Source organism: Rattus norvegicus, chromosome 1 (assembly GCF_036323735.1).
Source record: "Rattus norvegicus strain BN/NHsdMcwi chromosome 1, GRCr8, whole genome shotgun sequence".
Lineage (NCBI taxonomy): Eukaryota > Metazoa > Chordata > Mammalia > Rodentia > Muridae > Rattus > Rattus norvegicus.
Window position 1 is genome coordinate 184,535,948 of NC_086019.1, and position 13,769 is coordinate 184,549,716.

The window sequence follows — 13,769 nt, forward strand, 5'->3', positions numbered from 1 at the left end:
CCTGTCTGTTTCTCCACCCATCCCAGAATGGGAAGTCCCACCTTATTCTCTCTAAAGCTCTGTATTGGCTTGTTGGCTTTTAATAACAAGACAGAGAATGAAAGGGGAGCACTGTTTATATAAGCTAGAGACAGGAGATTCAAGGTATAAACATAACAAACACATGCCCAGATTGAAACCAGATAACAGGATAGAGAAAGCAACGTCTGAAATAATACCAGGGTAAAATCTACACAATGTACAAAAACACTTTGCCAATACATTGACGGTTTATTCAGCTTACAAAATTGGCATCTGTGAGGAGCGTAGGGACTCCTTAATCTCACCCTTCTTCTTTCCAGTGTGGAAATGTCTGCATTCTTGACTGGTTCCTATCATTCGTTTCATTTATAAAAGCATCTGTGTTAGTGTTTTGTTGCTGTGAAGAGACATGATGACCATGGCAATTCTTATAAGGAAAACATCTAATTGGGGGCTTGCTTAGAGTTTTAGGAGTTTAGTTTATTATCAGCATGGCAGGGAGCATGGTGTCATGCAACCTGGTGTGGTGCTTGAGAAGGAGCTGAGAGTTCTGTATCTGAATCCACGGGTAGCAGTAAGAGAGAGAGATTGACCCTGGCTTGGGCCTTTAACACCCCAAAGCCCAACCCAACAACACACTTCCTCCGGCAAGGGCACATCTACTCCAACAAGGCTACACCCCCTAATCTCTGTCAAGTAACACCTTTCCCTAATAATCAAACATTCAAATACATAAGCCTGTGGAAGCCATTCCTATTCAGATCAAGACAGCATCTAACTATATGTGGTTAATAATTCTTTTCCTAAAATCCAAAGGCTTTTCTTGAGTAAGATCTTCAGGGTCTACACTTCACAGTTTTATTCTGATCTGTCTTCCAAGTGCCTGGCTGCCTTAATTTAAGAAGTTACAGGGAGAGACATTGACCCTGGTCCTCTCTGACTCCTTTTAGATTCCCTTCTCTCTGACATAACCTACATTCTTACTTACAAGCAACTTCATTTTGTGCTGGATGACTGCTTTTCACGCCTTATTAGTGGGATATGTCTTTATACCAATGACAGAATAAATACCCCGCCCCTTCTCCATGTGTTACCCTCCTGTGTGTCTACACGGCTGCAAAGATGAGCTCCCTAATGTCTCGTCTATGATGGTTAAGGCTTAGCTGTTTGTTCCGTAGGTCCCAGTTACACTCATGGTCCCTGTTTGCCTTGCTTCTATGCCCCGTTGTCCTTCTGCTCGTGCTCCTCTGGCCCAGAATTGTTTTCATAACTCCCTTTGCCTTCTTTGCTTTGGCCTATCTCCCTGTGTGTGTAGTAAAATGGCTTTTCTTTCTTTTTAACATCTTAAATGATGTATTTATTTTTATGTCATGTACATTGGTATTTTGCTGGCATGTGATGTCTTTATGAGTGTGTCAGATCCCTTGAACGGGAGCTGCTGACAGTTGTGATCTGCCATGTGGTGCTAGGGATTGAACCTGGGTCTTCTGGAAGAGCTGCCAGAGTTCTTAATGGCTGAGCCAGCTCTCCTCAGTCCAGAGCTGACCTTTCTATGTGCTCCTCACTATACACATTTCAACTGTAGGAACAATGGATGATGGTTCACTTCCATTCTCAACTGTTAAACGTAGCTCCACTCTCTTGGATGAAGAGAAGAATCTCATCTGCTACTTACAGCTTGAGCCATGATTGTGCCGTTATTTGACAAGCACAGCAAATGTTTGTTGTCTTAATGACTCATTTTAGCCAGTGAGTGGGCAAACAGATGTTTTCAGTCGTGTTTCTCTTTTTCTCGTTTTTAATAGGAAGAACTGACAGAGCCAGGAAATGGAACAGAAGAACAAGGTAGTATTTCAGAAACCACCCAGAGTAATCTCACTCTGCCTCGTGCTAAGAGGGCATCAAAGCAATCAAAATAAATCCAGCAAAAGTCTAGGGAGGTCTGCTAAGCTAGAATGCAGTTTTTAAGACAGTCAAAGGGGCAAGGTAAAGAACTCTTGCAATGTCAGAAATTAAAAGGATGAAGTAGAAGTACACAGCAGCTCAGGATAGCCTGGAGTACACAGCAGCTCAGGATAGCCTGGAGCACACAGCAGCTCAGGATAGCCTGGAGCACACAGCAGCTCAGGATGGCCTGGAGTACACAGCAGCTCAGGATAGCCTGGAGCACACAGCAGCTCAGGATAGCCTGGAGCACACAGCAGCTCAGGATAGCCTGGAGCACACAGCAGCTCAGGATAGCCTGGAGTACACAGCAGCTCAGGATAGCCTGGAGTACACAGCAGCTCAGGATAGCCTGGAGTACACAGCAGCTCAGGATAGCCTGGAGCACACAGCAGCTCAGGATAGCCTGGAGTACACAGCAGCTCAGGATAGCCTGGAGCACACAGCTGCTCAGGATAGCCTGGAGTGCACAGCAGCTTCAGTCTCACAGCAAAAAGGCAAACAACAAGCAAACAAAAAAGATAAAAATTTAAAATAAAGACAAAGTATGTAGACTCACATATGTCTGTGTCCTCTCAGCACGCTGCCCTCTGGCACCCTCTTTGTGATTTCCCAATGCTCTTTCTGCCTCTTCACTGGAAAGTCTGTCCTTACTCACCCTGACTCTTCCCTTCACTGCAGCACACCGAGGCAGCTTCTAATCTGCCACCTTCTTGTGGAAGAGTCTTCTTGATGCTGAATGCTGTCCATTGTGTCTCCAAAGGGATTATGAAACATTTGAACGATTAGAAATATTTTTCTTTAAATATATTTACAGAATTAGCTAAAATTAATATTAAAATAAAATGTTCCACTCACGAAGAGAAAAGGAAAATTGTCCTTGTTTGCGGCTTTCTGTTTTATTTTTTTTTGTTTTTTTGGTTTTTTTTACATATTTGAGAAGTTTTATTCAATATATTTTCAATATATATTCATTATACAAATATCATAGAAACTTGCATTTTTATTTATTCAGATTCAGAATCCCCTAAAGTTCAGAGGGCTATTCAATATTATTATTCCTAGGAAAAAGTTTATTTTATGTACTTTTGTGTTTTGTATACTATTTGTATATGGAAGAATTAAAACTACAGGATGAAATAAGACCGGTTCTTTTGCTGAGAAATATAATGTAGCTTATAAAGCCTTACCAGCTGTTGGACTCAAAATGCCTAAACTCCGAAGGCTAAAAGAAAAGGCTTGGTTAGGTGTGAGTGTCTGTCTGAGTGTGTGTGTGTGTGTGTGTGTGTGTGTGTCTGTGTGTGTGTGTGTGTGTGTGTGTGTGTGTGTGTGTGTGTGTGTGTGTAACTTTTTTCCATGGCCATACTGTGTAGCCCAAGATAGTCTTGAGCTCCCCATTTCTTTGCTTCTGAATGCCAAGTGCTAGGATTGCAGGAGTGTAACACATACCCTACTTGATTTTTGTCATGCTCAACTGAGCTTCTGCTGTGTTTGCAAATCTACAGCTTCTAGGACTTAAAACTAAGAGGATGAACAAGAAGAAAAATTAAACTTATTGATTCTTATTTCTGAGGATCTTATTTCTATGATTTGCTTTTCTCAAATGCAGTATGTCATCTGTGCTGGAATTAAGTATTTTTTTTTATTAACTTGAGTATTTCTTATATACATTTCGAGTGTTATTCCCTTTCCTGGTTTCCGGGCAAACATCCCCCTCCCTCCTCCCCTTCTTTATGGGTGTTCCCCTCCCAACCCTCCCCCCCATTGCCGCTCTCCCCCCAACAATCTAGTTCACTGGGGGTTCAGTCTTAGCAGGACCCAGTGCTTCCCCTTCCACTGGTGCTCTTACTAGGATGTTCATTGCTACCTATGGGGTCAGAGTCCAGGGTCAGTCCATGTATAGTCTTTAGGTAGTGGCTTAGTCCCTGGAAGCTCTGGTTGGTTGGCATTGTTGTTCATATGGGGTCTCGAGCCCCTTTAAGCTCTTCCAGTTCTTTCTCTGATTCCTTCAACGGGGGTCCTATTCTCAATTCAGTGGTTTGCTGCTGGCATACGCCTCTGTATTTGCTGTATTCTGGCTGTGTCTCTTGGGAGAGATCTACATCCAGCTCCTGTCGGCCTGCACTTCTTTGCTTCATCCATCTTGTCTAATTGGATGGCTGTATATGCATGGGCCACATGTGGGGCAGGCTCTGAATGGGTGTTCCTTCTGTGTCTCTTTTAATCTTTGCCTCTCTATTCCCTGCCAAGGGTATTCTTGTTCCCCTTTTAAAGAAGGAGTGAAGCATTCACATTTTGATCATCCGTTTTGAGTTTCATTTGTTCTAGGCATCTAGGGTAATTCAAGCATTTGGGCTAATAGCCACTTATCAATGAGTGCATACCATGTGTGTTTTTCTGTGATTGGGTTACCTCACTCACGATGATATTTTCCAGTTCCGACCATTTGCCTACGAATTTCATAAAGTCGTTGTTTTTGATAGCTGAGTAATATTCCATTGTGTAGATGTACCACATTTTCTGTATCCATTCCTCTGTTGAAGGGCATCTGGGTTCTTTCCAGCTTCTGCCTATTATAAATAAGGCTGCTATGAATATAGTGGAGCATGTGTCTTTTTTATATGTTGGGGCATCTTTTGGGTATATGCCCAAGAGAGGTATAGCTGGGTCCTCAGGTAAGTTCAATGTCCAATTTTCTGAGGAACCTCCAGACTGATTTCCAGAATGGTTTTACCAGTCTGCAATCCCACCAACAATGGAGGAGTGTTCCTCTTTCTCCACAACCTCGCCAGCATCTGCTGTCACCTGAGTTTTTGATCTTAGCCAATCGCACTGGTGTGAGGTGAAATCTCAGGGTTGTTTTGATTTGCATTTCCCTTATGACTAAAGATGTTGAACATTTCTTTAGGTGTTTCTCAGCCATTCGGCATTCCTCAGCTGTGAATTCTTTGTTTAGCTCTGAACCCCATTTTTAATAGGGTTATTTGTCTCCCTGTGGTCTAACTTCTTGAGTTCTTTGTATATTTTGGATATAAGGCCTCTATCTGTTGTAGGATTGGTAAAGATCTTTTCCCAATCTGTTGGTTGCCGTTTTGTCCTAACAACAGTGTCCTTTGCCTTACAGAAGCTTTGCAGTTTTATGAGATCCCATTTGTCGATTCTTGATCTTAGAGCATAAGCCATTGGTGTTTTGTTCAGGAAATTTTTTCCAGCGCCCATGTGTTCCAGATGCTTCCCTAGTTTTTCTTCTATTAGTTTGAGTGTGTCTGGTTTGATGTGGAGGTCCTTGATCCACTTGGATTTAAGCTTTGTACAGGGTGATAAGCATGGATCGATCTGCATTCTTCTACATGTTGCCCTCCAGTTGAACCAGCACCATTTGCTGAAAATGCTATCTTTTTTCCATTGGATGGTTTTGGCTCCTTTGTCAAAAAGCAAGTGTCCATAGGTGAGTGGGTTCATTTCTGGGTCTTCAATTCTGTTGCATTGGTCTATCTGTCTGTCTCTGTACCAATACCATGCAGTTTTTATCACTATTGCTCTGTAATACTGCTTGAGTTCAGGGATAGTGATTCCCCCTAAAGTCCTTTTATTGTTGAGGATAGTTTTAGCTATCCTGGGATTTTTGTTATTCCAGATGAATTTGCAAATTGTTCTGTCTAACTCTTTGAAGAATTGGATTGGTATTTTGATGGGGATTGCATTGAATCTGTAGATCGCTTTTGGTAAAATGGCCATTTTTACTATATTAATCCTGCCAATCCATGAGCATGGGAGATCTTTCCATCTTCTGAGGACTTCTTCAATTTCTTTCTTCAGTGTCTTGAAGTTCTTATTGTACAAATCTTTTACTTGCTTGGTTAAAGTCACACCGAGGTACTTTATATTGTTTGGGTCTATTATGAAGGGTGTCGTTTCCCTAATTTCTTTCTCAGCTTGTTTCTCTTTTGTGTAGAGGAAGGCTACTGATTTATTTGAGTTAATTTTATACCCAGCCACTTTGCTGAAGTTGTTTATCAGCTTTAGTAGTTCTCTGGTGGAACTTTTGGGATCACTTAAATATACTATCATATCATCTGCAAATAGTGATATTTTGACTTCTTCTTTTCCAATCTGTATCCCCTTGATCTCCTTTTGTCTGATTGCTCTGGCTAGAACTTCAAAAACTATATTGAATAAGTAGGGAGAGAGTGGGCAGCCTTGTCTAGTCCCTGATTTTAGTGGGATTGCTTCAAGTTTCTCTCCATTTAGTTTAATGTTAGCAACTGGTTTGCTGTATATGGCTTTTACTATGTTTAGGTATGGGCCTTGAATTCCTATTCTTTCCAGGACTTTTATCATGAAGGGGTGTTGAATTTTGTCAAATGCTTTCTCAGCATCTAATGAGATGACCATGTGGTTTTGTTCTTTCAGTTTGTTTATATAATGGATCACGTTGATGGTTTTCCGTATATTAAACCATCCCTGCATGCCTGGGATGAAGCCTACTTGATCATGGTGGATGATTGTTTTGATGTGCTCTTGGATTCGGTTTGCCAGAATTTTATTGAGTATTTTTGCGTCGATATTCATAAGGGAAATTGGTCTGAAGTTCTCTTTCTTTGTTGGGTCTTTGTGTGGTTTAGGTATAAGAGTAATTGTGGCTTCATAGAAGGAATTCGGTAGTGCTCCATCTGTTTCAATTTTGTGGAATAGTTTGGATAATATTGGTATGAGGTCTTCTATGAAGGTCTGATAGAATTCTGCACTAAACCCGTCTGGACCTGGGCTCTTTTTGGTTGGGAGACCTTTAATGACTGCTTCTATTTCGTCAGGAGTTATGGGGTTGTTTAACTGGTTTATCTGTTTCTGATTTAACTTCGGTACCTGGTATCTGTCTAGGAAATTGTCCATTTCCTGCAGATTTTCAAGTTTTGTTGAATATAGGCTTTTATAGTAAGATCTGATGATTTTTTTGAATTTCCTCTGAATCTGTAGTTATGTCCCCCTTTTCATTTCTGATTTTGTTAATTTGGATACACTCTCTGTGTCCTCTCATTAGTCTGGCTAAGGGTTTATCTATCTTGTTGATTTTCTCAAAGAACCAACTTTTGGTTCTGTTGATTCTTTCTATGGTCCTTTTTGTTTCTACTTGGTTGATTTCAGCTCTGAGTTTGATTATTTCCTGCCTTCTACTCCTCCTGGGTGTATTTGCTTCTTTTTGTTCTAGAGCTTTTAGGTGTGCTGTCAAGCTGCTGACATATGCTCTTTCCTGTTTCTTTCTGCAGGCACTCAGCGCTATGAGTTTTCCTCTTAGCACAGCTTTCATTGTGTCCCATAAGTTTGGGTATGTTGTACCTTCATTTTCATTAAATTCTAAAAAGTCTTTAATTTCTTTCTTTATTTCTTCCTTGACCAGGTTATCATTGAGTAGAGCATTGTTCAATTTCCACGTATATGTGGGCATTCTTCCCTTATTGTTATTGAAGACCAGTTTTATGCCGTGGTGGTCCGATAGCACACATGGGATTATTTCTATCTTTCTGTACCTGTTGAGGCCCGTTTTTTGACCAATTATATGGTCAATTTTGGAGAAAGTACCATGAGGAGCTGAGAAGAAGGTATATCCTTTTGCTTTAGGATAGAATGTTCTATAAATATCTGTTAAGTCCATTTGGCTCATGACTTCTCTTAGTCTGTCTATGTCTCTGTTTAATTTCTGTTTCCCTGATCTGTCCATTGATGAGAGTGGGGTGGTCTGTCTATGTCTCTGTTTAATTTCTGTTTCCCTGATCTGTCCATTGATGAGAGTGGGGTGTTGAAATCTCCCACTATTATTGTGTGAGGTGCAATGTGTGTTTTGAGCTTTAGTAAGGTTTCTTTTACGTATGTAGGTGCCCTTGTATTTGGGGCATAGATATTTAGGGTTGAGATTTCATCTTGGTGGATTTTTCCTTTGATGAATATGAAGTGTCCTTCCTTATCTTTTTTGATGACTTTTAGTTGAAAATTGATTTTATTTGATATTAGAATGGCTACTCCAGCTTGCTTCTTCTGACCATTTGCTTGGAAAGTTGTTTTCCAGCCTTTCACTCTGAGGTAGTGTCTGTCTTTGTCTCTGAGGTGTGTTTCCTGTAGGCAGCAGAATGCAGGGTCCTCGTTGCGTATCCAGTTTGTTAATCTCTGTCTTTTTATTGGGGAGTTGAGGCCATTGATATTGAGAGATATTAAGGAATAGTGATTATTGTTTCCTGTTATATTCATATTTGGATGTGAGGTTATGTTTGTGTGCTTTTCTTCTCTTTGTTTTGTTGCCAAGACAATTAGTTTCTTACTTCTTCTAGGGTATAGCTTGCCTCCTTATGTTGGGCTTTACCATTTATTATCCTTTGTAGTGCTGGGTTTGTAGAACGATATTGTGTAAATTTGGTTTTGTCATGGAATATCTTGGTTTCTCCATCTATGTTAATTGAGAGTTTTGCAGGATACAGTAGCCTGGGCTGGCATTTGTGTTCTCTTAGGATCTGTACGACATCTGTCCATGATCTTCTGGCTTTCATAGTTTCTGGAGAAAAGTCTGGTGTAATTCTGATAGGTCTGCCTTTATATGTTACTTGACCTTTTCCCTTACTGCTTTTAATATTCTTTCTTTATTTTGTGCGTTTGGTGTTTTGACTATTATGTGACGGGAGGTGTTTTTTTTCTTGTCCAATCTATTTGGAGTTCTGTAGGCTTCTTGTATGTCTATGGGTATCTCTTTTTTTAGGTTAGGGAAGTTTTCTTCTATGATTTTGTTGAAGATATTTACTGGTCCTTTGAGCTGGGAGTCTTCACTCTCTTCTATACCTATTATCCTTAGGTTTGATCTTCTCATTGAGTCCTGGATTTCCTGTATGTTTTGGACCAGTAGCTTTTTCCGTTTTACATTATCTTTGACAGTTGAGTCAATGATTTCTATGGAATCTTCTGCTCCTGAGATTCTCTCTTCCATCTCTTGTATTCTGTTGGTGAAGCTCGTATCTACAGCTCCTTGTCTCTTCTTTTGGTTTTCTATATCCAGGGTTGTTTCCATGTGTTCTTTCTTGATTGCTTCTATTTCCATTTTTAATTCCTTCAACTGTTTGACTGTGTTTTCCTGGAATTCTTTCAGGGATTTTTGTGACTCCTCTCTATGGGCTTCTACTTGTTTATTTATGATTTCCTGGAATTCTTTCAGGGATTTTTGTGACTCCTCTCTATGGGCTTCTACTTGTTTATTTATGATTTCCTGGAATTCTTTCAGGGATTTTTGCGATTCCTCTCTGTAGGCTTCTACTTGTTTATTAATGTTTTCCTGTCTTTCTCTAAGGGATTTCTTCACGTCTTTCTTGAAGTCCTCCAGCATCATGATCAAATATGATTTTGAAACTAGATCTTGCTTTTCTGGTGTGTTTGGATATTCCGTGTTTGCTTTGGTGGGAGAATTGGGCTCCAATGATGCCATGTAGTCTTGGTTTCTCTTGCTTGGGTTCCTGCGCTTGCCTCTCGCCATCAGATTATCTCTAGTGGTACTTTGTTCTGCTATTTCTAACAGTGGCCAGACTGTCCTATAAGCCTGTGTGTCAGGAGTGCTGTAGACCTGTTTTCCTGTTTTCTTTCAGCCAGTTATGGGACAGAGTGTTCTGCTTTCAGGCGTGTAGTTTTTCCTATCTACAGGTCTTCAGCTGTTCCTGTGGGCCTGTGTCTGGTGTTCACCAGGCAGGTCACTTGCAGCAGAAAAGTTGGTCTTACCTGTCGTCCCGAGGCTCAAGTTTGCTCGTGGGGTGTTGCTTATGAGCTCTCCATGAGGGCAGCAACCAGGAAGATCTGCGCCGCCCTTTCCGGGAGCTTCCGTGCACCAGGGTTCCAGGTGGCGTTTGGTGTTTTCCTCTGGCGTCAGAGATGTGTGCAGAGTGCAGTCTCTTCTGGTTTCCCAGGCGTGTCTGCCTCTCTGTAGGTTTAGCTCTCCCTCCCATGGGATTTGGGTGCAGAGAACTGTTTATCTGGTCTGTCCCTTCAGGTTCCAGCAGTGTCTCAGGCGCAGGGGTCCTGCTGCTCCTGGGCCCTCCCCCACGGGAACCCAGAGGCCGTATACAGTTTCCTCTTGGGCCAGGGATGTGGGCAGGGGTGGGCAGTGTTGGTCGTCTCTTCCGTTCTGCAGCCTCAGGAGTGCCCACCTGACCAGGCGGTGAGGTCTCTCTCCCATGGGGTTTGGAGCTGCTGTGGGCCGGGATCCGCGGGTTTGGGACTCCCAGTAAACACAGGAAGTTTGCTTTCTGTTTTATAATGTCTCGTTACCTTACAGAATAGTTCTAGGTCGCATGCTCTCATCACACATGTGCATTTGTCAGCAGAGCCAGATGGAGGAGTGACGTCAGTGGAGGAACCAAGGAGACTGGATGACAGAGGAGACGACCAGCCTCAGGTATGTAATAACTCCCATTACTATCCTCATTAAATACTGTTCCTTTTCCTTCCATAAATTAGCATAGACCAAAGAGAAAAGTTTTCTAATAAGCTTGCAGAATCATTATGCCATAATTTCACATCTAGTATTTATTTTTAGTAATATTAATTTATGCTCTCACAATTCATACCTGTAGATAATACATTCTGGTCACACTTGCCCGGCCCTTACACCTTTCCAACCACCAAACTCCCCCTCCCAACAAGCCCCCCTTCCACTATCATATCTCTTTGGTTTGTTTCCCTTTTCTCTGTGACGCGCTGAGTTTGACCAGGTCTGTTCGTCTTCATGAGGACGTAGGCTCTGCCATTCCCTAGAGCAGGAGACACTACAAATTACAAAGCTTAACTATGCCTCCAATTATACAGTAACTTATAGCTAGACTTTGTTATAATTGAAAACGATTCTCTCTGGATGCCTCTGTGTAACTTCTCACAGGTGAGGAAGGTAAGATTAAAAGCTGGGCCCTGTTACTATGGTTGCAGCCATGTGCCTATAAGCAAGGCCACTGTGTGAGATGCTGGTAAATCATCACTCCAGAACCTTGCATTTGTACCTGATGTTAGGAGACCCCAGTGCTCAGTTTACAGAACTAGTTGCTTTTTACAGATTTTTTATCATCTTAACGGAAACATATGTATCGTTCATTTAGTCATTCAGTATTTAATTCACTATAAACATCCTAACTAAAACTCAGGAGTTGTCTCTCTATCTCCATTTTCGGTGGAAAGTGGATCAGAGAAATCATTTTACACGATTATAACAAGTTGGGTTTTTTTTTTTTTTGCTTTACATGTTAACTTTGGCAGACATCAAATGAATGACAAATGTTTTTAAAGAGAGAGAAACAGATACAACTATCATAAAATCAAAAATGTCCTTTGTAGTGTAAGTCAGGCACACCTATAATTCCAGCATACAGAAGGCAGAGACAGAATTTCTGAGTTTGAGGCTAGCCTGGTGTACATAGCAAGTCCCAAGCCAGTGAAGACTACACATTGAGAGCCTGTCTTCAAGAAGAACAAAAAGAGACAAGCAAAAACCCCTCATTTGCCTTGTGATGAACACCCATCCTTTGGTCCTGCTGCCCCAGCCTAGAATGACCGTCACAGTTCCCGGTGCTTTCCCTGGCTCCGATGTACCTCTCTGTGCTTGTAGCATTTCCTTTACAGGTAGAACAGACTCTCCCTTCAATTCAGCTGTAGGAGTAATGGGTGACTCATTTCTCTTCTCATTTTTTTTACAGCTTGAATAGAGCACAGACTCTGTCTTCTATTCTCAGCTTCACCAGGGTATGCTCGGCAAGACAGTAAATAGCTGAGGTCCTAACAACTGCTTTATTTTGATAAGTGAACAAATGGGTTTCATGAGGTCCTTTCTCCTTTTGCTTTTAATAGGAAGCTGTGACAGCACCAAGGACTAGAGAAAAAGAGCAAGGTAGGTTTCACAGAAGCACCACCCACACTCTGTGGAACAGTGGGAGAGGATGTAAAAGCAGTAAGTAAAATGAACCAGTATCCGTGAAGAATTTCTAAGCTTCCGTGAAATTGTAAGACAAGGTAGTGAATCAAACACTCATAATCCCAGGAAGTAAAAGGCTTGAGGCAGAAAGTTTGTATGCACCCAGTACATCCTGGGGGGTACCTCAGGATGCAATCTCAGAACTATAAAGAAAAAAATACGGCAAGTACAAAAGGACAAAAGTGTGTAGATCCAAATGACCCTGCCCCATTTAATCGCTCTCTTTTGGTCCGCACTTCTTTAGTGACCATCACAAGTCACTGAGATTATTTTTTCTTATGACCTCTGTTTCACAGAAATATGAACAATTGGTTCAAGACTTTCATGCATGTCTGAGATCCATAGTAATGTACGTTCTATCTCACATGTCTAGAACTCCCCTTTACAGACATGTGCACAGTAGTGACAGGAAAAGAGGATGAGGACGAATCATCTTGGGATTCTGAGGTATGGTCTCTTGCTGTTGTATTGTCTTTAATGATTGTTAAAGGAATTTAGCGCTGAAGGGGGTGACTTTCTCACTTCTGTCATGCTTACCAAGAACAACCCCGCATGTTTTTCCTGGCATTCTCCACAGCATCATGGGGTGGTTCTTTAATGAAGGGTAGATTCGAGTCCGTTACATCACGGGATTCGTGTAATGAGGCTGTGAGTGTAGAGCAAATGCCCAGTCTGACAGTGCTAAGGACTCAGCTTGGCTCTGAACCGTAAAGTAGAACTGAAGGCATCCACTGGCTATACCATGGCCGAGTGATTCTGTTGAATGCATCCCTGCGTAAAAGTCCTAATGGTCAGGAAAAAAGGCTTTAGACCTGTTGTACAGAACTATCCTCTAAGCCAGACTGCCACTCTCTTCAGGGGTTCTGCTGTACCTGCTCCCAGAGGATCACATCTGGAATTGTTATCATTCCTCCTCAGAAGGGGTGGGGAGGATCATGGGACCACCACCTGAGTATTCAGCCACCCATCCCAACAGCTGTATGCAATTCTGCCCTAATTTAAGATCATTCTGTACAAAACAGTGTATCCAATCTGCTCGCCACTGTGCCTTAAATAAGCTTGGACTACCAGTTGCCGTATGATTATGCCACTCGATCTTTGCCTTGTAATACATAGAAGAGAAAATGCCACCTTTTATCTAAGTCTTGATATTTTTTAATTGTCATATCTCAATTGAGATAAAGTTGGGTAATATATATTTATCAATTTTCCCTACAGAAATACTTTGAAAGCTCTTGTTCAGCTAAATGAAGGAGCTTTTACAATGTGCTTTTTGTGCCCATGACATACTCCAAAAGCATCTCATCATGCCATGAGATGAATACGTGGGAAGATTTTAGTGTTTCAGACTGTTCTATAGCAAGTGTACTTTAAAGAATATGTCCTCAGGCAGAACAATGGCACTGCATGCCTTAAATCCCAGCATTCGAGAGGCAGATACGGTAGATCTCTGAGCTCAAGACCAGCCTGGTCTACAGAGCTAGAACCAGGACAGCCAGGAATACATTTTTATTTATATTTATATATTAGTATTTATTTATATTATTGATTATATTATATTCTTATTTATATTATAGATATGCTATGTGAATATATTATTTATGTGTAAATATATTTTTATTTTCTGTTATTTATAAATAAATGTCATAAACATATGTTAATATTTGTATATATAGTTTATTATAATGCATATATTATAAATATATTCATGTTTTATAAAACATATGTATATTCTATATAACATATAGAATATATATTATATATAAATACATATCTCCTCTGGTTTGAGGTGAGGAATGGAGGTAGAGTTCAGTCACTG

The 13,769-nt window shown here is 41.0% G+C and overlaps 1 protein-coding gene across 9 annotated transcripts in view; it reads left to right on the forward strand.

Moving 5' to 3' along the window:
• The window catches only part of Ankrd62l (ankyrin repeat domain 62 like), an 87,857-nt gene that overhangs the window by 30,445 nt on the left and 43,643 nt on the right, over nucleotides 1-13,769 (forward strand). For 4 of the 9 annotated variants that reach the window (XM_017590207.3, XM_017590212.3, XM_017590214.3 and 1 more), the window contains 4 exons: nucleotides 1,827-1,866; nucleotides 10,314-10,387; nucleotides 11,827-11,866; nucleotides 12,324-12,397. In XM_017590207.3, coding sequence (XP_017445696.1) covers nucleotides 1,827-1,866; nucleotides 10,314-10,387; nucleotides 11,827-11,866; nucleotides 12,324-12,397 — 228 coding nt within the window. The remainder of the gene's footprint in view (nucleotides 1-1,826; nucleotides 1,867-10,313; nucleotides 10,388-11,826; nucleotides 11,867-12,323; nucleotides 12,398-13,769) is intronic. The other 5 variants (XM_017590208.3, XM_063279581.1, XM_063279597.1 and 2 more) reach the window with 3 other exon arrangements.